The sequence below is a fragment of the Sycon ciliatum genome, chromosome 4, assembly GCF_964019385.1.
Source record: "Sycon ciliatum chromosome 4, ocSycCili1.1, whole genome shotgun sequence".
Taxonomy (NCBI): domain Eukaryota; kingdom Metazoa; phylum Porifera; class Calcarea; order Leucosolenida; family Sycettidae; genus Sycon; species Sycon ciliatum.
Window position 1 is genome coordinate 7,953,719 of NC_088646.1, and position 25,144 is coordinate 7,978,862.

The 25,144-nt window shown below is 47.6% G+C and overlaps 1 protein-coding gene and 1 non-coding gene across 2 annotated transcripts; both read right to left on the reverse strand.

Annotated features, from left to right (window-relative positions):
- Positions 1–183: 183 nt before the first annotated feature.
- Positions 184–23,688, reverse strand: LOC135814239 (AP-5 complex subunit mu-1-like). The gene is made up of 14 exons (XM_065327332.1): positions 23,473–23,688; positions 22,932–23,052; positions 19,128–19,223; positions 15,255–15,328; positions 13,029–13,107; positions 11,805–11,939; positions 11,456–11,536; positions 10,994–11,050; positions 8,186–8,485; positions 7,491–7,588; positions 6,484–6,569; positions 1,913–2,181; positions 1,098–1,194; positions 184–923 (listed from the first exon to the last, which is right to left on the reverse strand). Exons 1-14 carry the CDS (start codon positions 23,541–23,543, stop codon positions 802–804), a joined length of 1,686 nt encoding a protein of 561 aa, XP_065183404.1. The 5' UTR covers positions 23,544–23,688; the 3' UTR covers positions 184–801.
- Trnac-gca (transfer RNA cysteine (anticodon GCA)) lies at positions 14,047–14,118 on the reverse strand. Its single transcript has one exon. It is a non-coding gene; the product is annotated as a tRNA-Cys (tRNA).
- Positions 23,689–25,144: the final 1,456 nt, after the last annotated feature.

Here is a 25,144-nt window from a genome sequence, read left to right on the forward strand (position 1 = left end):
ACTTCACCTTTCGTGAAGGTTATCTTTAGACTATTATTACCCCCCCCCCCCCCTCCCCTTCTCCTCACACACACGCGCTTCATGCGAAGGCTATCTTTAGACAATTAACCCCGCCCCTTCTCTACAAGTGCATGCACACACCACCACAACAGACTAGACACACCACAACAGACTACAAGGCACTACAAGGCACTTTGACAAGGCACATTTTCCAGAGCAAATCCACCGAATAAGGGTCTCTAAAGAGAGGCACAGAAGAAACGATGCAGTGCTGGAACAGCATTAAAGACATGTCCACAACTGCTTTCCGACATTTCCTAGATAAAATAGAATTAGAAAATAGAGAATGCAGCGTATCGTATAGTACTAATAAAAACAGGATAAGGATCATTTTTGGTAAATTTAAAAAAAAAACATTCAAAAACATCACATGCACGTATTGCCTTCGAGATCAGAAGGAGAGTGGGGACAAGACAAATGACGGCCTAAGTCACATGTTCTGCTGACATGATCTATGAGTAGCTAGCTGTAGTGTAGGTAGTAACTATGGTATGTTTCATGGTTTCATGATGATGGTCATGTGTTGTGTATATTACGTTCAGATGATGATGAGGAGGATGTGCAGCAGCAGAACAGTGAAGTTCTGCCTTTCATAAAGCGGCTGTAACCTAACGTAGCAGAATGCACCTGAAACACGCAAATCCTTTGGCGACCCACTCTGCTCATTCACTTGCAGGCAAATGCACTGAAGACGTCGTCCGCAGCAGTGTAGCTAAGCAAAACCAAAGCGGCAAGTCATCGTCATGCACTGCTGGTACTACTGGTTGCGGTGGTGGTGGCTGCGGGGTTTGAGGGGTTCTTTGCCACTCTTGCGTCGCCGTGCGAGTTCCAGATCTTGTAGCCATCCGCCACTAACTCACGACCTGCAAGTGAGTGGAAACGAAAACAGCATGAAGCAGAAGGCATTCAATTTCCGTACACAGTGCGATTATAAGATCGACACACCGGAAGCATTGCAATGACAAACACATCCCCGAGAGAAGAGTGTGGCATTCCATCACACTAGTGTAGTAGTGACAGTTACAAAACGTTCTTACTCAGTGACAATTTGTAGCGAGAGTTTGGGTAGAGTGAGACGGCCTTGGGATCCAACATGCATCCACTCAGCGTGTGGTCGAGAATACGAAAGTTTAGCTGTAGCACATGGATGGAGAGGCAAGAAGAACAGTAATCAACCTTGGCCCGACCCAATCTACAGTTTGCCAACCGGCATAACGCTTGGGAAACAGTGGAGGCACAGTTAGGCATTGCAGTCGGCCAATTACACCAGATGTTCAACAGCTCCATGATTTTATCCTTGGCTACTGAGTACTGAGTACTTGATGCTCTTCAAGTTCTTCTTGTGATCTCTGGGGATTTTCTCCACACCATTGGGCTTGTCTTTACTTCACAATTCTCCTCATCTACTGTTAGCTAAAACATAGTTTTAGAATTCAGGCAGTTTTAGGATTCTGGTGGCTCAGCTCTTATAAATCTACTTGGGTTTCAGATGCCTTTGTGCGCAGGGTGCGTCTGCATGCTATGCTGCTGCATGCACAGCTATTTCAAAGTTTTAGTGTAGAACTAAACTTTTCTAAGGATTCTAACTCTATTGCAGCCATTTGCACATTACTTTTCTCAATCCAACCTCTCCCGCATGGTGCCTCTGCTGCAAAAGTCACATCAGGTTCACCGAATATTCAGCCCTAGCCCACTGTCGGGGTAAAGCAGTCGACATTGACGATGAACCTGATTTGAGTTTTGCAGCAGAGAGACCATTCGTGCGAGTTTGGAGCGAGAAAAGTAATATAAGGAAGTGAATTCAAATAAGCATAATCCTGAACACAGCGCATACGGCCTACGGCCAGCTCACCTCTGCGTATGCGTTGAGACCAACACAGAATGGATCTTCTACGAATTCGTCGGCGCCAGATGGTGTTTTCGCTGCACCATCGGCCGCTGGTGCAGATGCAGCGGTGGCGCCAGTGCTGGTGTTTGTGGCAGTGCTGCTGCTGCTTGCTGAGGTTGTAGCACTGGCTGTGCTACCACCACCGCCATCAGCACCAGCACCGGCAACATCATCTTGGAAAGTTACCGTTGCATTGAGCGACACTTCCAATGATCGACTGGGGAACTTCTGACCTGAGACGTAAACAGGAAAGTGACGGCACATGATAATGTCACTGTGTGTTGATGATGATGATGATGATGATGATGATGATGATGATTTTTTTTTTTTTTTTTCATGATGAAGCCACTTCTTTGGGCAAACAAAACACAATTTCCCAAGATGAAGGAGTGGAACCCTACACAAATAATAGTTTAAATGAATCCAACGCAAAGATCGTTTTTCCATGAAATACAACAAATGAACACAATTACATGCTTAAAGGCATGAAAGCAACAAAACAGCAACAAAAGGGTAAGCGCCATACCAATCCCGCATGCACAGTCAGGACACAGCACGATACTTAACAAACTAGACCTGACTCGGCCACGGCAATCGAGACATCATGAAAACATCTCGCCGGATGGTGGTACCGTGACCGAGCCCCACGTATGCACAACACAGCAGCACGCAGCAAAGCAAAAGACAGCCGACAGCGGAGTAAACCAATGACCTGGGAATAGTGAGATCCCGATGACTCGGCCTGCATCTGGCACAGTCTCTTGAGGAACACATTGCACAGCCTCCCACAACCACCATGCACAGAGAACACGAGAGGTGTGAAAGCGGCTCTTTCTACATTTGTGACTCTTGGCCCATATTCGTTCCACTTACGCCGCTCGTGCTGCTGGTACAATGCAGGAAGGGTTCTGGACCCGTAGGAAGGAGCATCTGGGCAAAATACCCTTACATCAAAAAAAGCTTCCTCCCCACGGGTCCAAAACCCTCGAGCGGCTATGTCCAGGCGCGCATCCTCTCGGCGGTTCGTTGACCGAAGAGGAAACCTCTCACCAGAAAGAGGTTGCAGCGCTGGTTCTGTCGAAACGGCAGTGCAGACTTCAGTCAATTCCCTCGCCAGCAGGTCACGTATCTCGTTATGACGAAGTGTCGGGAAGCCGCCCCTGGCGCAACATAGCTGATGCTCAACTGAGAACAGCTCACCACACACACAGGTTGCTGGTGTATTGGCTAGCGGCCATGCATATCTCAATGCCAGAGCATCCCGGAAGTCACGCTTGGTGAGACGAAAGCCATGCTCCGCCAGGGGCAGCACGCTCAGCCATGAGGATGATCCTTTCTCCGTGTGTTCTTCTATTCGTCGCTTCGTCATCTCATCGCTCGTGTCCACTATTTTGTTCCTGGCTGCCTTTGCGCGCTCCCGGTTTTCGGTGTGGACGACACGCTTTTTGTGACGCATTTCATCGATGATGATCGATGATGATGATGATGATGATGATGATGATGATGCCATAATGATGTTCGCGATTGGGAGGATCTTCCCCATCGTACAGCCAACAGGAAATCCGAAGCTCGCCTCGATGTGAGGGCGCGGGGTTTCTGGTCCACGCAGCAGGAGGCTTTTTTTGATGTTCGGGTGACTCACCCAAAGCCAAACCTGCTGTCGCGTCCAGAAGTCCAGCGCCATCTCCAAAAGCATGAAGGCATGAAAAAGCGGGAATACGGAGCGCGTGTTGTGAATATAGACCGAGGCACGTTCACCCCGTTGGTTTTCGCCACGAATGGCATGTGTGGCCGGGAGGCAGACCGCTTTCTCAAGTGTCTTGCAGCCCAGTATGTCGATAAACACAGTGACTTGGCCTACTCGCTGGTTATGGGTCGATTGCGGTGCCTGCTCTCGTTCACTTTACTCCGTTGGGCAGTGACCTGTTTTCGTGGCTGCCGTAGCTCCTACCAGAAAAAGTCAGTCAAGAATTTCAGGAGTTATTGTTTGATGGGTCGTTAGATAGAGGCTGGTGTTTGTGAGACTGCAATCATTTAATGTTTCTTCCTTAGTGGTGTAGGTAGATTCTGTTTTGTAAGCATAGTAGGACTACTTTTGTTTTGTAAGTCAATCTCATTCTCCACGCTTTGCTGTCATTTGGTTATGTTTTCAAGTAGTTTTTATGACCTGATGTTTGTTTTTTATATTTGTAGTTCTATTGTTGACATCTTTTGTCTTTTCTTTGGGTTAAAAGGTTAACTTCATGCTCGTTTTCTTATGATGATGATGATGATGATGATGATGATGATGATGATGATGATGATGATGTTAGTGGCCCAGAAACTACTCAATTCCTGAAATCATTGGCCTCCCTGTTTGTTGAGCGCCATACTGAACTGAAGTACCCACTAGTAATGGGCATACTACGCACCCGTTTGTCTTTCTGCTTGCTGCGATGGGCAGTCACCTGCTTCCGCGGTTGCCGCGGTTCGTACGGCAAGAGGCGACAGCCGAACTCATTTCTGGCCCAGTGCCGCCAGGCGGAGTAGGGTGCTGCCTTTGGCCTCAACTTAATATAATGCTATTTTGGTTTTTTCCCCTTTTATTACTCTGTGTTCATTGCTTGTTTTTGTATTGATTTACTTCCTTGACTGCTTTTGTGTTTCATCATTTTCCGGTTGGTTTTGTGTTGATTTCCCCTGTTCACTTTACATATTGTAATGATATACATTTGCTTTGCCCGTAAAAGAGGCTTTTCTCATGATGATGATGATGAGTACCTAGTCATGTGCAAGGTGCCTATGGGAATTAGCATTACACACAGTCAGAGCTATACTACACTGCAAATACAGTACTGATCAATGAAATCCAATCAAGCGAGTGAATGCCACGCCGGGCAGCGCTGTACAGCCCTAGGCCTGCGAACACTGGGATGGTGAACTGGTGCAGGGCGCAAACTAACTTGATTCACTCGACCCCCGCATTTCATTCAGCAGCACTGTACTAGCAAGTCACACACTGATACCATGTAGCTTGCATTGAGTGGTGAGTGTTCACACACTGATACCATGTAGCTTGAATTGAGTGGTGAGTGTTCACACACTGATACCATGTAGCTTGAATTGAGTGGTGAGTGTTCACACACTGATACCATGTAGCTTGAATTGAGTGGTGAGTGTTCACACACTGATACCATGTAGCTTGAATTGAGTGGTGAGTGTTCACACACTGATACCATGTAGCTTGAATTGAGTGGTGAGTGTTCACACACTGATACCATGTAGCTTGAATTGAGTGGTGAGTGTTCACACACTGATACCATGTAGCTTGAATTGAGTGGTGAGTGTTCACACACTCATACCATGTAGCTTGAATTGAGTGGTGAGTGTTCACACACTGATACCATGTAGCTTGAATTGAGTGGTGAGTGTTCACACACTGATACCATGTAGCTTGAATTGAGTGGTGAGTGTTCACACACTGATACCATGTAGCTTGAATTGGGTGGTGAGTGTTCACACACTGATACCATGTAGCTTGAATTGAGTGGTGAGTGTTCACACACTGATACCATGTAGCTTGAATTGAGTGGTGAGTGTTCACACACTGATACCATGTAGCTTGAATTGAGTGGTGAGTGTTCACACACTGATACCATGTAGCTTGAATTGAGTGGTGAGTGTTCACACACTGATACCATGTAGCTTGAATTGAGTGGTGAGTGTTCACACACTGATACCATGTAGCTTGAATTGAGTGGTGAGTGTTCACACACTGATACCATGTAGCTTGAATTGAGTGGTGAGTGTTCACACACTGATACCATGTAGCTTGAATTGAGTGGTGAGTGTTCACACACTGATACCATGTAGCTTGAATTGAGTGGTGAGTGTTCACACACTGATACCATGTAGCTTGAATTGAGTGGTGAGTGTTCACACACTGATACCATGTAGCTTGAATTGAGTGGTGAGTGTTCACACACTGATACCATGTAGCTTGAATTGAGTGGTGAGTGTTCACACACTGATACCATGTAGCTTGAATTGAGTGGTGAGTGTTCACACACTGATACCATGTAGCTTGAATTGAGTGGCGAGTGTTGCACATGGTCCAGGGTCTGTGCAACACTCAACCACAATCGAGAATGCCACCTGCTAACCAGCTCAAGCTAGTTGTGGTATACTTTGAAGAACATGAGCATGCACAACGCAGCCCTGCCCAGGCAACTGGAGTGTGTCGCCCGGGAGTGAGTGTGTCCCCGGGAGTGAGTGTGTCGCCCGGGAGTGAGACCCACGTCATCTCATACTACAACCGGCCTTATCATCTCCCACTCTCCCTAGATGATACAAGTTCCAGAACACGCACGCGCACGCACGCACACACACACGCACGCGCGCACACACACACACACACACACACACACACACACACACACACACACACACACACACACACAAGCGCGCACGCATGCATGCACAGGTCACAGTGCAGCAAGAGCACTGCAGAGGTACCTAATGATGAGAGTTCAGAGCAACACTTGCACACAGCTTACCAATGGTCCAGATGAGCGTCCTCTGGTTAGGCGAAATGGCTACCTGTGCTGTGCGTGGCAGAAACTCTACATTGGACACCGGTGGCCTGTAACAGTCCATTGAAGAGATCAGAATTAACACCCCACTAGATACAGACATGTATTTATATCAGGGTTATAACGTTAGCTGCACAGCCACATAACATGGCAGCGCTGCAGCTTGTAGGTATACACTGAGCTGGATATACAACACGAAAGATGAAGCAACAGAACGAGTCGTTACAGCTACATAGCTGCAGTTGTACACTCTTGGTCGTCTGGTTGCCAATCTTTTTTTCAAAAAGAAAAGTTGTGGTTTGGGGGTGGGTTTTAGGGGTCGTCCATGAATATCGAACTTTTTTCACGAAACGAAATGACTTCGTTATGGGGTGGGAGGGGGTTGACCAATTTCGTTTAAAAAAACATTGATTCAAGTACATGGCTGTTGTATATGTATGTATGTCAACATTTTTTACGTTCTGAGGGGGAGGGAGGGAGGGGTTGGGTCTAAACTAAAATAATTTGTTTCGTGAAAAAAGTTCGATATTTACGGACGGCCCCTTACCTTAGGAGTTTCGTTCTGAAAATAATTATTGAATGCACATAGAGATTGCCCAGATGCTCCAGGGTGCCGGAGATTTAAATTAGTATTTTGTTGAAGTTCGTTTTTCCTGCAGAAAGGGCGGGTGGTTAGGGCTAAAGAATACTTTAAAAAATCGGTTTGAAAATCGGCACTGGTACCTACAGCGGGAATTTCATGTGTTTTATTTCGATACGGAAATTCAGCACTTATTTTTAAGTCTCTCCCTTATATAAGTAGGAAAATAAGCCCCTATCTGCAATAAGGATTGGGTTTGACAAATTTCGAAAAGATTTAAAAGCCCCACGGGGCTTATTCCAAGAAACAACTTCACGTGGGTAAAGGAGATCAATAATCATCCCTAAATCATACGCACATGTCAAGTAGCAAGGGCACGTAACGTTCTTACCGATTGAAAAACGGAAGCCTCAGCTCGCAAAAGTCAAACGAGTTCTTCACTCCTGCGGCGAGTTTCAGCTGAACAAGTAGTTTGACAGTTCTATCGCCCTGGGTTTGACAGAGGGCAAACAAGACAGAAACACACACGACACTGGTACAATGTAGGCACCTACACATTGTGTGTACGGTGGACAACTGCTGCACGCTATACCAGTGTATCAGTACTAGAGTAAGTTACCATGCACATCCCAAAACAACAATTGGCAGCAAACCGTCCAACAGCAGAGATGAACAGTTACTACTGCATGCACTTCAAGGATATTAATGAACTATCCAGCGCAGATGAAGACGATACGCTAAAATCCCCCATCCCCCATGAAGCACAATCATACCGGTACATACACAACACTAAAATCCAACATCCCCAGTGAAGCACATACCAGTACATACAGTCATACACGTCTTACAGCTGCAGCACATGTACGGGATACCCGTATGAGGTACCCGTTCAATGCCAACTCCAGACATAGAGAAGTACAAACAGGTAATAAATCAGTACACACATGTACACACGCACACACACACGCACACACACACGCACACACACGCACACACACACACACACACACACACACACACACACACACACACACACACACACACACACACACACACACACACACACACACACTCAGCTGTTCCCACCTTCATCTGGTAAAAGCCGCGTATAGGCAACGGCGGGTCTTCCGCCTTGTACTGGCACAGCGTGAAGAGGTCGGCGGGCGGGTGCAGCGTCATTTTCCGCGTCAATTGCACTGTGGCTGTTGCTGTCGCCGCCGCTGATGTGACGGGTAGTGGTGATGTACTGCGTGGAGAGGACGGTTGTCGTGCCGGGTGAGCTTCACTGTTCTGTACACACGGGTGCACGAGCAGGTAGGAGATTGGGTGGCAGTTCGGTGGTGTCATCACACCCACGGTAAGCTCCGGATTGGCTTCCAATTCCGCCTGCACAAAACCATACGGGCAATGGTTCAAAAAGACATGTTGACTGTGTACATGTAAATCACCTATCACTACACCGGATAGACCATCATCACACAATGGACTTTCACACCATGGAACCTTTGTCAACACACTAAGGACTAGTACCAACAATGAAAAATTCAACTTCCTCTAGACGTTTAGCCATTTGTGGCATCGAAATGTTCGTATCCAACCCAGAAATGTAGAGCACAATTATTGTTTCATGCAGTCCCTCCCAGCTCATGTTTCTTTTCAGTACCTCTGCTGACCGGCACTACCAATCGCCCTAGTCGCTGGGAAATGGTTTAAAATGTAGAAATTGTAGAATAGTTAAGAATACATCACACCAGATGCTTCCCTGTGCGCCATTACCCGCTTCAGTCTTTTTTCCATACCGACTTAAAACATTTTACCCCTCTCGCCGAAGCGGTCTTCTTAGTCGATATCATGTAATGAGGCAATTTTGGCTGTTCGTTCATCGTCTCGAAATAAAACACACAACAACAAATCATCTCTGAAAACTTGAATGAAATCTCATTAAAACTTTAACTACTTTATCCATGTGGCTGCTATGAGCTTACAAAGAAAGAGTTTATCGACATCAGCGGAGGATGCTAGCATACTAACTAGCACAAAAGTGAACATGGGCGGTGGGGGGGGGGGGGCTGGAACTGTGCTAGCATAAAAGGGTCCATCAGCCCCACGTTCGGTCGAAACTAGAGTAAAAACCAGTGTTTCATGTGAGCTTTGCAACATACATTGTACATCTCCATGATGCACAGCTACTAGCTATAGCGATCACTGTGAAAACACCACATGCACAAGCTAGCTCGCGTGCACGCGAACGCGTTGATCGAATGACCCAACACAGCTCGAGTACGCGAACGCAAGCACAGCTCAGAGAATCCACCTTTTTTTCCAATCTCAAAGTCAAAGACCAACTAGCATGGCAGGTCTACCGTGACGTGGAATCTGTAGTCAGTGTACTGTCACACAACTATAGACTCTGACTTGGAGATTGCAGTGAACAATGATATTTTTACTTGACTAAACATTTAGACAAGCAAAGAATTAGTAGAGGACTCGATTGTTAGTAGTTTGCGCGGCTACTAGTATAGCAATGCTTGCTTGTGCAGAAAAAAACGGAGAATTTTTTACGACCCTGGCCCCACTCCAAGGATCATCCGCAGGCAAAGCATCGAGTGACAATAACGAGTGCGTTGAAGTAGCATTGGCCACGTTGCCGGAGACTGCCGAGGAACAACATGCCCGAAAGCAATCCATGGCAAGGTCATCAAAGGAGAGTCAGTCGCACAAAAGGAAGAATTTCAGCGCTGACCTGTCTACTGTCATACTGTGAGCATCAGCCCAAGAGCGGATACACCAATTAGATGGGAAGATGCTGACGATAAGAAGCAGGGAACTATTCTGCAAGGCTTGCCACATGGAAGTTAGCAAGAAAAAGAGTATTTTGATGAAACATATCAGCAGCTCACACCATAATTCAAGGAAAAGAAAAAGAAGAGCCTGGCTGATCCCTCTCCTCAATGGCCTAAAGACAAAGTGCTTGCAACATGACGAGGATGAAATTGACACGCCAGTAGACAATGTCCGCAGACGTTTCGCTGCCAACATCACAGCTCGGTTTGGCCTCTCTCCGCTGGACACCTCCAGTGATGCTGTCTTGACTGCTGCCCTGGATCCAAGATTCAGGGACTTGAAGTTCCTCCAGGAAGACGAGCAAGATGCGGTGAAGGACCTGCTGGTTGAGCAAGCTAGTATCGGCACTTCACCTGTCGTTCCGCCTGGACCAAGCTCCGAGCCACCTGCGAAACGAAACTGTATCCTGGATGACCTCCTGGTGTGGAAATGGCAAATGAAGACGAGTCTGCAGTAGCAGAGGTGCTGACCTGCCTTCAGGAGAGGCCGTGAGTAGAGCTAGCGATCCTCTTACTTGGTGGGCTGGCAATGATTCTAATGAATCTCGCTTTCCTCGCCTGGTGTACGCCTTGCAAAACGGTACCTTTGTGTCCCAGCAACGACAGCGAAAGAGCATCAGCAATACTGTTTGAAGGATTGAGCTGCAAGTGAGGTACAGCCTGCAGCCTGCCTGTATTTATTTCTTATCTGTACTGGAAGTCAGGGGTCAGTTGAGTATTTTGTGCGTTGTTGGATGTTGTGTAATGCCCTCAGCCTTCCAGTACAAATAAGAAATATTTTAACAAAAGATTCCCTAGAATAATGAGGGTCCGAATCAGGGCCAGGCCCCATACGATTCAAATGGTCGGAAGGCCGGGGCTCTGCCAACCGATGATGGTTGTAGTCAGGAGCACTGCTTTCGACACAGTGCGTCCTCCGCCTTGTAACATGCTGTCAACCGATCAATACAACATATCAATCTACCAAGATTAAAAAGGCTTACATATGACATGCTACATGTAGCCGACACTGACACAGCTACTAGTACCTGCAGCTAACACAGTTACTTACTCTGCAGCGGATGTCTCCTGTGACTTGAATGACATCGGTAACTTCCGCACGATCATACTGGAAACACATGCACAGAACAGGAGACACAGTACCCCAGTAAGCAACACAAGCAGATGCAGGTCCTGCATGTACACGAACCATACTGATTGCAGGTCCTGCATGTACATGAACCATACTGATGCCAGTCCTCCACATACGTGTACATGAACCACACTATTAGAACCTAGAAAACAGCAAACCCCAGCACCGGTGACCACTCGAGTCGAGGAAACGCACCAAGAGAGGACCTGACTTGGCACAGAAGGGCATATGCAGCCTACAAAAGCCTCTAGTCACAGGCCCATGCACGAACACAATCACACATGCATACACATTGTACGGACACTAACACGTACACACACACACACACACACACACACACACACACACACACACACGGTGCAATACAATGGCGTGCCATACCTGGGCAGCTTTGACACGCTCCTGCAGTGCCAGTGTTACACGATTGTTGCCCTTGTATGAGAAAGGCTTCCATGCTGGTTGCTGAACACACAACAGGAACATCAAGCATTCACATGTTGGCTCAGTAGTACATGTCGGCAACAGATTCAACAGAGCATGAAGAATGGAATTGGTTCCCAGCAGGCAAACACACAATACAGTGAACACAAAACAGCGAGAAAAATCACACATAGATGCACGGGCACGCGTGCATGCACACGTACACACATGTACATACACGTACACACACACACACACACACACACACACACACACACACACACACACACACACACACCCCGTAACGTACCTTGCTCTTGCCACTGGGAGGCGGCGGCTTCGTAGCCAGCATGGCATCCACTTGGGCCAGCTCAGTTCGAATCGGCGTGCCAAACGGCATGGCCGCGCCCACGGTGTTGTACAGATCATTCACCTGACTGTCCGTCTGATGATGATGACGATGAGAACAGCAGCAACATGGGGTGGAACAGGATAGCAGCAGCAGCAGCAGCAGCAAGGTGAAGAGCAAGTAGAACATCAGAACAGTGGAGAGTAGCCACAAGCACATGTACAGGCAGACAGGCAGGCAGGCAGGCAGGCAGGCAGGCAGGCAGGCAGGCAGGCAGGCAGGCAGGCAGGCAGGCAGGCAGGCAGGCAGGCAGGCAGGCAGGCAGGCAGATAGATACACACACATACAACAGACACAGGCACACACAACATACACAGACAGGCAGGTAGACAGGCAGATAGATACACACACATACAACAGACACAGGCACACACAACATACGCAGACACAGGCACACAAACACACAGACGCACACATACAGAAACATCAAAACAGCAGCGAATCAAATTGAACCTAAATGCACAGGAATGGCAATATCACCATTGCCAAAAGAAACATCAAATATTCCGAGATGAAATCGGCTGCGAAGAAACTGAGGAGCTGTACTCAACTAGACATTCTAGTATATAGCAAGGCAACGCGCAGAACATAACACCCACACGCGGTGTCAATCTACAGCACTGTGATGGCACGCGTCAAATCAGAGTAGTTTCGGGTTGGTTGGTTGATTATCATTGTTTATGTGATGTGACAATACAATGCAGGTATGACTAATTGCACCGATTTCGCCACCTGCTGTCACAATGACCTGTGAGCTGCCACAGCGTGTGATACATGTCTAGCTGTGTGTCTGCGTAAGACATAGCACCCCCACACACACATGACTGTGAAAACCACCGCCGCAGGAGTCTATCTGTCTGTGTGACACAACACTCCCACACACATGACCTCCCACACACATAGCACTCCCACACACATAGCACTCCCACACACATAGCACTCCCACACACATAGCACTCCCACACACATAGCACTCCCACACACATAGCACTCCCACACACATAGCACTCCCACACACATAGCACTCCCACACACATAGCACTCCCACACACATAGCACTCCCACACACATGACCTCCCACACACGACAGTGAACACCACCAACATAGGAGATGGCAGCACATACCGTTTCCCACGACTGCGCGCTAGGTCCAACGTACGCTGCCATTTTCTCGAGGAAGTCAATGGCGACGGTCACACCCGGCCTGCAACACATACCATAACCAAGCGAGAAGTCAGTTTGCACGTCACATTGATATCCCTGATAGACTGGTTCAACGAGATCTCTATGGAATCCCCTAGGTATTGGGCTGGAAAGCAACAGCTGCATCGTGCAAACGCAACTGCGCCTGCCACTGGCTTAGTATGGGTGCAAAGTTGCAAATACATATGCGCACAGAGCACAGCTTTAGAGCATCATCCTGTCCTCCAACTACCAGTACATGTACGCCATTCTGCCTCCAGGATGCAGCCGCAACTGCCTACACTACAGCTGTCCACACAACAGGATCTATACATGTACTTGTCAGCGCGTCGGGTCGGGTAGAAATCACATGTTGGCCCATTTTCAAACTTTCGAGAAAAAGGGCTGCAAAGTTTTGGGTCCATGTGCGCAGGCGGAAATCGTTTTCATTAGTTATGCCTGCGCTGCGTGCTAAAGGTCTTGACCACGGTGTCTTGACAGCACGCCAGCTGCCAGCTCAGAGGAGTCCGTTGGCAGTGACAGTCCAAGTGAGTCGAGCGAGCCCCAGTCGTATCCTGAAGGAAGCGTGTTACTTGGTGGCCAAATGGTAATATAACTACTCTCTGCAGGAGAAAGGTTTGCAAAAAGGCCTCGTTGAACCGGTTTTCAGGGATTTTCACCCGTTTCTCGAGTTCACTGTGTTTTTCAATATCATAGGCAGGGTTTTCATGCACAGTGATAACCAATCTGAAAGAAGATATTTCGTAGTCAATCGTTATCACTGTTGCATTCTGTATTTTTTCTTCTTTTCTCTGTGTGAAATGTTGAGAAAAAAGAAGACTGGAAAAGAAGAAAAAATACAGAATGCAACAGGTTAGCTAGGATACGAGTGATACGACACAAGCAAAGCACAGCAACTCATGTCAGTTAGACAAATCAAGAGAAGAAAAAAAGAAATTGGAGGGCGCACTCGGAGTTGAACCAAGGACCTATCGATCTGCAGTCGATTGCTCTACCACTGAGCTATACACCCTTTCACACTTCTGCAAAGCGCTAACAGAAATAGGTAGCTAGCTGCCTCCCGGGCAGCTTTGCTTTCAAAATAATGTAGATAATTGGAGGAGCCTCGGGGAACACCAATCAGAGTTCTACGAGTCTCCTCCAGTACAGGTGAAATCCTGATAATTCGAACCTCAAAATGCCAGGAAAAAACTTCTAATTATCCAGACATTCTAATTATCCAAACATGAACCCACAACACAATATGTATGTCAAAATGCTCTCATGGTCACGCAGAGTTGCGCTATGGACCTTAGACACAAATTTTACGGACACTGAACTGACTGGCATAGCCTGCTCGTGCAAACTGAACTGACCAGTACAGTGTACAGTGAACTTCGAATTACACTTTGCTACCATCGAATTATCAGTACAAATCCCACACATTTTCTATGTAAGTGGAATCTGTGGGACTTCTAATTAAGCGGACATGTCCAGTTCGAGGTTCGAATTATCAGAAATTTTTACGTGGGAATTGTATTGATAGAAATCGGTCCTGGAAAAACTTCTAATTAAGCGGTATGTTCGAATTAAGCCATATTCGAATTATCAGGATTCCACCTGTATTCATGAGCATTGTGCATACACAGTGATAACTATTGACTACGGAATATCTCCTATCAGATTGGTTATCACTGTGCCTGCATAATGATCATGAATGCGGAGAGGAGTGAAGAAGAATTTTCAACCTTGAAGCAGTCCTCCTGTGTCTGTGTGCTATAAATACCCCAAAAATCACAGCTCAAGTTAGAGTCAGCGAGTTGTCCACATCCGTAGGAACTCCACCACCCGCAAGAATCAAGGCGCTAATACCAAGAGCACGCATGCTCCCACGAGTGCGTAACTCGGTGCAGGATTTCTTTACGGTTTGCCAACGGCAAAAAAAACCTCTCATCATGTGAGGTAGAGTGGCACTGGCTATACCCTCTGCAGCAGCACAGCACTGTGTGGACAGGGAACACTGAACACAGCACTGTGTGGACAGGGAACACTGAACACACTACAGACATCAGAACACACTACAGACATCAGAACACACTGCAGACATCAGAACACACTACAGACATCATTGTAAAGTAAGCACTGTCAGAGACACAATCATACACTTACAGCTCAATGGCACTCGGTCTGGCTGCTGAGGTTGTATTGTCCACCACCGGCAACGCACAAAACAACAAGGAGTGCTGAGCACAGTGAACACAAGAAGCAGCGACAGCGACGGAAACAAATCAACAAAAATCACAAAACTTGCTCCAACAGCAAGGCATGCAACAGCTGTCGAGAAAATATGTGTGGGTGGAAGGGGGGCTGTTCAGAAGGAACAACTGCTGCCCGTAAAAACACTGAGAGAAGTTTGGTTGAGCGCACAGGTACGTACACGAATGTACAGTACGCGTACATGTAAAGAACCCTAACACAAATGTACACAGTGCACGCAAATCTGTATGCAACACACACACACACACACACACACACACACACACACACACACACACACACACACACACACACACACACACACATGTGGCGGAGTCTCAAAGCCGTGTCAGAACATCAACAAGGCACCTACTGTAACTTGGAATTACAACATCATAGCTGGTACACAGTCAACTTTGCGTATAACGACACTCGGCGGGGTACTAGAAAAGTGTCCTTATTCGCGAAGTGTGCTTATACCCGAAGTCTCATTATATGTATTACAGTTAGATGGGACAAATTCTGTCGTTATTCGCGAATTGTCGTTATATCCACAGTCGTTATTAGCAAAGTTGACTGTAGACATAACTGTTGTGTCAAGGCCGGATAAGAATACAACGCATGTACAACGCATGTACATGTACATGATACACAGAACAAGGAGGCCGCACCATGCTAGTTTGTTGCAACTCATTTCATGCTACTTGCAATCATCAGGCAACATACAGATGCTGTTGACCTTTTCAGTATCAATGCCAGGAGAATTATTAGGCTGTGTTTAGACGAGGCATTTCAACCCAGGTCGAGTTTCAACCCACCATGAACGCAGATTGACTGGAGCGTTTACATGACGCATTGCGCTTGACCCGGGCTGAAATCAAGAAATCATTCTACCGCACTTCTCTGCGTACCTCGCGCTAGGTTTGCACAGTACTGCAAATGCAAATTTCACGCGAAATAATTCACGTGACCATACAGGACTCTAGAAGTTGACTTTCGTCGGCATCTAAGTAATTGACCAGGGTCAACTCTCTTCATGTAAAAACCCACCAATTTTCCCACCGAACAGACTTTCAACCCGGGTTGAAAATTCTCAGACAGACATTGACAAGCAGACCAATGTCAAGCAGGGCCGGTTAGCTGTTGAGAGCACAGCTGAGCATGGAAGACCACGGGCAGCACTGAGCTTGTAAGAACTGTGCACTTGGCTGGGCTCGGCTGCATGCAACTCGCTGCATGCACACTCATCCATGAAGGATTGCTACAAGGACAGCTTTGCGCACAGCATGCTACAGATGCGAGAAACAATGAGTCTCACCGGGTCTAAACAAATTAAACGGTTCTTGCATCTTGCCGTCCGGACCAAGGAAGTGCCTCGGGGATCTCCAAATCATAATTCATTGCACACGCTCCTTATCTGCTGAATGCATTGCAAAAGAGCTCGACTGCTTTGTATCAACCAGGAAGAATGGTGCCCGTGGATGAAATGGATATTCCACATAAAGGCCGATCATCACTGACATCGAGTGTCAAGTTTAAAGGGGAAGTTAAGGCAAAAATTAAAATTTCACCAGTTGTAGTCTTCGGGGTGCTGAGTCGAATGGTCTTGGTCCGAGAAAGCTGAGACGCTCCCTTCCTACTTGAATCCCAATCGAACTCGCGCACTTCCACCGAAACTGGGTGACTGCGCCCTACTAGATGGGGATTTGTATGCAAAATGTCACTAAAAGCGCCATTTCGTTCTTATAAAAGCACGGATGACCGCGATTGGCCCATATGTTGTAGTCTTTTGGACGCTGAGTCGACCGGTTTTGGTCCGAAAAGGCTGCGATGCAGCGTTCCTCCTTTATTCCCAATCGAACATGGTTGAACAAGTGGTCACGTGCTCCTGGGTGCCCAAATCACCTGGTCACCACGCCAGCAGGCGACAACTTTCACACCAAGGTTCAACTCGAGTTCAACTCGAGTGACAGGACTGCACCCAAAAAAGGTCAAACAGGCTAGTAAGTTGTACCCTGCAGGCACGGTGACCAGGTGACTGGTGTACGCAGGAGCACGTGACCGCTTGTTCAACCATGTTCGATTGGGAATAAAGGAGGAACGCTGCATCGCAGCCTTTTCGGACCAAAACCAGTCGACTCAACGTCCAAAAGACTGGGCCTATCGCGGTCATCCGTGCTTTTATAAGAACGAAATGGCGCTTTTAGTGACATTTTGCATACAAATCCCCATCTAGTAGGGCGCAGTCACCCAGTTTCGGTGGAAGTGCGCGAGTTCGATTGGGATTCAAGTAGGAAGGGAGCGTCTCAGCTTTCTCGGACCAAGACCATTCGACTCAGCACCCCGAAGACTACAACTGGTGAAATTTTAATTTCTGCCTTAACTTCCCCTTTAAGAGAGTTGGAGCCGACTTCCTGACGTTTTCAATTCGTGATCCCACGAATGGATATGCATAGTTTACAGCACTTCAATTCGACCCGTTGATACCCGAAATGAAGCATGGTTTGGCAACGACGTTCAATGCCGCGCTCCATCCTGCGTCCAAAATTCCCTCCGCTGGCTATCATATCTTTGCAGACAACTTGTACTCAAGCGCTGCACTTCGCCAACAGCTATTCGACAGAGGCCATGCATTCACCTACACTGCAAGATTAAATAGAGTGCCTGATCAAATCAAGCAAGATACCCTCAGGTCGCAAGCATAGTGTGCTGCCCAGAAAGAAACCGGTGCAGTAGGTGGCTCGCAGAGATGTGATCACACTGAGCGCCTTTCACAGCAAACCTGTCAACATGATGACAATTGGCCACCGCACAATACAAGACGTGGAGTACAGCCGGGAGTAGCCCTCCTATGATGCTGCTTCTGGACAGTGGATGACTGTGCAACAACTGCGACGAGATTGAATGTCATCAACGACTACCATCATGCTATGGGTGGTGTCGATGTTGCAGACCAGCTCCGGACCATTTATGGGACAAAAGTGAAGTCAAACAAATGGTAGCATCCTATTTCCTGGGCACTCATCAACACCGCACCATGGGGCTTGCCCAACACAGAGAGCATGGACACATTCCATCGGTGGCAGCTGTGGTCCATCATCGACATGCATCAGCATCAACACATCTCAAATGACGCCCTGTACAAGAGATGCAAGACTCACCCATTCAGCATCACCATCAACCAACAGCGCATAGTACTGCTAGGTGATGTTCTCTGTTTGCCCGCGAACACCCCCGCTCAGCTCGCTATGGATATATTTCCAGCAGGTGACGACTCCCACTGCAGAGCGTGTTCTGGGTTGCCCTCGCACCACTCTAGCTACCACTGTCATTGCTGACCTAACTGGATATGGCCTACCTACCGGAATGCCATCAGATCTTTAAGTTTGGCGAACCCAGAGCACAGGACAGAAAATAATGGCTTGTCCTAAAGAGTGCATGCTGGCCACAGGATTTTCCAGTCGTGGTCATTCCAATGATTTATCTACATATGCATCGCTCCACACAATCACTCCTTGCCTGCCTCAATACCCTGCCTCCGACTCTCCTTTTCTGCTCGTGCAACACCCACTTTCAAAGCACAAAAATTAATGTCGCCCATGAAACACCGGGTTATGAACTTATGATCCCTCGAATTCTCATGGCCTTGTCTCCCTGTATTTCTGTTTCTTTGTTGTCCTGAATGTCACAAGCGAAGTGTGCAAACCCGCCTACATTGCGAAGGTGCTAGTAATAATAAATTAATAATAATAATAAATAACATGGGAGGGTATCACTGGGGCTCACCCGCATAATCGCAACGAAAGGCCATTGCTTCTTCGCGCCAACTTCATAAATTGGCTTTGTACTCTCCACAAGGCAACTATCACGCTCCTTTGTGTACTGCAAATACACACACAAGTGCACCAACACACACACACGCAAGCACATACGCACACACACACACACACACACACACACACACACACACACACACACACACACACACACACACACACACACACACACACATACATGCACACACACACATACATGCACACACACACACACACACACACACATACACACACACATGCACAGAGCACACACACACACACACACACAAGCACAGGCACGCACACACATGCACAGGCACGCACACACATGCACAGGCACGCGCGCGCGCACACACACACACACACACACACGCACACACACACACACACACACACACGCACACACACACACACACACACACACGCACACACACACACACACGCACGCAGATACATCCCCAAGCACCAGTATGCACAACGCAAATATGTACACCAACAAAGAGTACAGTACTGTCGGGCGCCGAAGAACGACCAGGCTAGAATTTCATCAAGCACAGCATACCAATGTATACACGAGGACTCAACTGCCCATCGACTGTAGTACATGAAAATAAGAACGGACTAGGCTAGGAGGCTGACCCCCCAGTTCTTTGGCGACCGACAGTACTGTAGTGCATGTAGCATAAAGACAAGTGCCTTTCAATATGGCGGTACTACTGCATGTTTGCTCTCCCTTACCAACATTTTTTGCTTTCTCAAACACCCTCTCCTCTGCCTTTTCAAATGCATGCACAGGTAAAAACATATCCGAGCAACCACCTGGTCCGTACAACAAATGTTCTTTGGCACCAAAGACAAGTGTGTGTAACGTGCATGGGGCAATCTGGTTTCAGAGATCACCTTGAAACACCCTATTCAAATAAATAAAATACTTGTACTAATAATACAGCACAGAGGCAATATGCTTTGGTTCTGCAAGAGTGCTCAATGCCTGATTCAGGCAGAGCGGCGTACACAAAGGCACACAATGAAAACCTTGGCAAATTTATTCCGTTGTGACTCAGAGTTTCATGGCTTTAATCCTCAGCAAACTCCGTCCACTCCTGGGCGACCAGTGCGTGGGTCTTTACCGTGACGACGGTCTAGCGATAATGAAGGACGCCACGGGTCATGATGCCGACCGCACGCGCAAACAGATCATACAGATATTCCAAGCACACGGCTTAATAACAATCGAAACCAACAAGAAGATCGTCGACTACTTGGATGTGACCCTGAATCTCGCCACCGGAACATTCCAACCATACAGGAAACCGAATAGTACACCCCTGTACGTCGATGTGCGGTCCTGTCACCCACCGCAGGTGCTGAGACAAATACCCATTGGCATCAACAAGAGGCTGCAACGTATCTCATGCAATGAGGAAGTGTTCAACGATGCTAAAACGTTATACGAGGACGCACTGGCCTCAAGTGGCCACCCGAAAACCATGACATACAAGGATGAACCGAGCAACAAGAAGAAAAAAGCGAAGAAAGGGCGCAGCCTCGACGTCATCTGGTTTAACCCGCCGTACAGTACCACGGTCAAAACCAACGTTGGCGCAAAGTTTCTATACCTCGTCAAGAAACACTTCCCTGAAGGGTCGGCGCTACACAAGGTGTTTAACAAGAACACAACAAAAGTAAGCTACAGCTGTATGAAGAACGTAGCGTCGATTATCAAAGGGCACAATGCTGCAAAACTTCACTCGCGACCGCCAGTTGTGCCATGCAATTGTCGGGTCAAGGCGTCGTGCCCCCTCAACGGTGACTGCCAGTCTTCCGACGTCGTGTACGAGGCGCATGTAGCATCCAACGAAGTCAAGACCTACGTCGGCATGACTGCTACCACATTCAAGCAGCGCTACAACAAACACACTTCGGACTTCCGCCATGAAAAGTACGCCGCATCGACTAAGTTGTCCAAGCACATCTGGGATCTGAAAAACGAGAACCGCGGACTCGACATCAGATGGGAGATCAAGGATAGAGCACCTTCGTACAGTAACATCAGCAAGAAGTGTGGCCTATGCTTAAAGGGGAAGTTAAGGCAAAAATTAAAATTTCACCAGTTGTAGTCTTCGGGGTGCCGAGTCGAATGGTCGTGGTCCGAGGAAGCTGAGACGCTCCCTTCCTACTTGAATCCCAATCGAACTCGCGTACTTCCACCGAAACTGGGTGACTGCGCCCTACTAGATGGGGATTTGTATGCAAAATGTCACTAAAAGCGCCGTTTCGTTCTTATAAAAGCACGGATGACCGCGATTGGCCCATATGTTGTAGTCTTTTGGACGCTGAGTCGACTGGTTTTGGTCCGAAAAGGCTGCGATGCAGCGTTCCTCCTTTATTCCCAATCGAACATGGTTGAACAAGCGGTCACGTGCTCCTGCGTACGCCAGTCACCTGGTCACCGTGCCTGCAGGGTACAACTTACTAGCCTGTTTGACCTTTTTTGGGTGCAGTCCTGTCACTCGAGTTGAACTCGAGTTGAACCTTGGTGTGAAAGTTCTCGCCTGCTGGCGTGGTGACCAGGTGATTTGGGCACCCAGGAGCACGTGACCGCTTGTTCAACCATGTTCGATTGGGAATAAAGGAGGAACGCTGCATCGCAGCCTTTTCGGACCAAAACCAGTCGACTCAACGTCCAAAAGACTGGGCCTATCGCGGTCATCCGTGCTTTTATAAGAACGAAATGGCGCTTTTAGTGACATTTTGCATACAAATCCCCATCTAGTAGGGCGCAGTCACCCAGTTTCGGTGGAAGTGCGCGAGTTCGATTGGGATTCAAGTAGGAAGGGAGCGTCTCAGCTTCCTCGGACCACGACCATTCGACTCAGCACCCCGAAGACTACAACTGGTGAAATTTTAATTTTTGCCTTAACTTCCCCTTTAACCGAAAAGTTCCACATCCTGAAAGCTTCAAAAGCTACCTCCCTAAACAAGAGAAGTGAGCTGGTATCTAAATGCCCTCACCAGCGCAAGTTTCTGCTGGCCACCCCTATTACATAGACAGCTGTGACCGCTGCGGGTTTTTTGACGCGTGATTGCAGGAGTTTGTGTGCGCTTAGATTTGTCATACTTACGCAGATGCCTGTGTATACGTGTGGACATGTGTCTATAGGTGTGTGTATATGCGTGTGTGCGTGTGTTTGTGCGTGTGCGAGTTAGGGTGTTGTGGGTGGGTGGGTGTCCTGTGTGTGCGTGCGCCCGTGTGCAAGTTAGGGTGTTGTGGGTGGGTGTATGTGTGTGTTAGTGTGTGCGTGTATGTGTGTGTGGGTGTTACTATGTGTGTGCGTGTTAGTATGTGTGTGTGTGTGGTGTGTGAGCGAGATTAAGTGCGTACTTGTTAGTGCTAGACCTGCGCCTACTGCATCTGCCTCTGAAATAGCCCGTCCCTGTATACATTCACGCGATTACTCCTCTCGCTATCGTATTATCACACCTCTCTCCACTTAGATATACCAGCGCTGCCTCCTATTCCATTATCGTTGTCTGATGATTGGTTCAGCCATGAAACTCTGAGTCACAACGGAATACATTTGCCAAAGTTTTCATTGTGTGCCTTTGTACTAATAATAATAATACCTGCATTCACAGACCGAGATACTACATGTAGTATCGGTACCAAGGATGGTTGCTTAAGCCAGGTTTCACCTGCGCCCAAATCTGAGCACTTGGGTTGCGCAGAAGTAAATGGAGTGATCCCAGCTGCCGCTCAGAGAAAAGCTCCTACCTCCTCATCCGCTTCCGCCAATCCGCACGCTGTGAACACAGCTGTACAGAGCTCTTGTTCCTCCTCGAGGCTCACATACCCCCGCTGTCGCTTGGCCCGGCATTCCGCAGGAGCAAAGCGCCTGATGCATTGTAGCAAAGTGCGAAATCAAAAAAAAACAGTTATGGCAACATACAAAGCATACGTGCGTATTCCCCAACAAGTTATAACACCTTGTTCCGCCCACCTAAAACATTCGACAAGATCATTTTTATATGTACCGGTGTATTATAAAACAAGTTACATTGCATAACTATTAGATCCTATCACAAACGTTAAACACTTCCTACTAAAGTATCACATACCAATAATAAAATTAAATTAATAGACAAGTCAAATGAAAATCAGGTAAAGCCTGCAGAACCGTCATGTGCAAATCAAGTAAGTGTATCAATGTACGCAAATACCGGTATGCATACTCTAATTATTACAGATTACTAGTATCTCAATCGTTGGGGCTGCAGTAATATATTCAAATAATAATTGATATCAACATTCTCACCTTGAAAATAATATCTTATCTGAATTTGCCGGCGCATATGGCTTGTAAATCCAGACCCCTCGTAAACTCATGGCTATAGTTACATGAACGCACCTAGAAATAGCTCGAAGCAATTACAGGTACAAGTACACTGCATTCGTGAAGAACACCCTATGAAATTCGAAAGTAGTCTTTTCGACATTTGAACGACATGATAATGAAGTCACACTGTTTCTGTGCTCATCTGCATGGTTATGTGTATCAGTCTATCACTGTCAGAGTGTGTGGGCCTGTGGCCAGTGGGCAGTGTGTCGTCTTGGCCAGGGACTGGGAGGCTCCCTGCCACCCTGGCCTGGTCCTGTACTGGGCCTGGCATGTTCAGCACTGAGACTGCAGAGCGTGATCACTGAGACGAAACAGATCCTGCCGGCGCAGGCTTTCGGCAAAATGTCGAAGAAGCAGAAATAATTGCCAACAAAATCGAAGCAAAATATCGAGATATTGGGTTAAATCGATGCCTGATACTTGGGCTGCATTCGATTGTAGAAACTGGATCCCGATCCCCGCCGACCAGATCACTTCGATCTGACGGATACAATCGAATGTGCACAACCGATAATCCGTTTCAAGGCCTTGGCAACCGCGTTGCTACAGCTCATCCCGTAGTATCTGTACGCGTTGTGGTAAACTCTTGACCCAGTGTACGCATATTGCGAGTTTTGAGTAGATACGAGTCGTACTATCGAAATGAATCCGTCGAATCCGTCGAATCCGTCGAATCCGTCTCTGGGAGGTGGGTTGACTGGATCCGAATCCGTGCTCTCGGGATCCGGATTCGTACAATCGAACATGCACAAATTTGGCGAATCCGGGTCCGGGGCTGATGGATTCGTACAATCGAACATGCCCTTGGGCTGCATTCGATTGTAGAAACTGGATCCCGATCCCCGCCGACCAGATCACTTCGATCTGACGGATACAATCGAATGTGCACAACCGATAATCCGTTTCAAGGCCTTGGCAACCGCGTTGCTACAGCTCATCCCGTAGTATCTGTACGCGTTGTGGTAAACTCTTGACCCAGTGTACGCATATTGCGAGTTTTGAGTAGATACGAGTCGTACTATCGAAATGAATCCGTCGAATCCGTCGAATCCGTCGAATCCGTCTCTGGGAGGTGGGTTGACTGGATCCGAATCCGTGCTCTCGGGATCCGGATTCGTACAATCGAACATGCACAAATTTGGCGAATCCGGGTCCGGGGCTGATGGATTCGTACAATCGAACATGCCCTTGGTTTTCCTTGTAAAGTTGTTTCTTGTGCGTTCTGCATGATACACTGCCCAGGCTGAGGTAATATATAATCAGTAGCTACATGAAGCCTGTAGGCTGTAGGCCAGGACGAGATCATGTCACCGAAATATCACTCACTGGGATTCACTGTGTGGATCGACATGATTTTGGAAGAACCCAGGGACACGTGTGTGAAATCCGTGTTGAGAAACCGACCCTGCGATTTTTACGAAAAGTAATAATATTAGTTGTACAGGAAGACTCTGTCCCCCGTGAATTCCGCGATTCCGCGGACTGCAGAATTTCCGCAGAATCCAGCAGTAGTGTCCGCAGAATTCAGAAAATGCCGCGGAATATTGCAGAAAAGAGAGAAAAACTGCTTTTTCTGGAGATTTTCGAT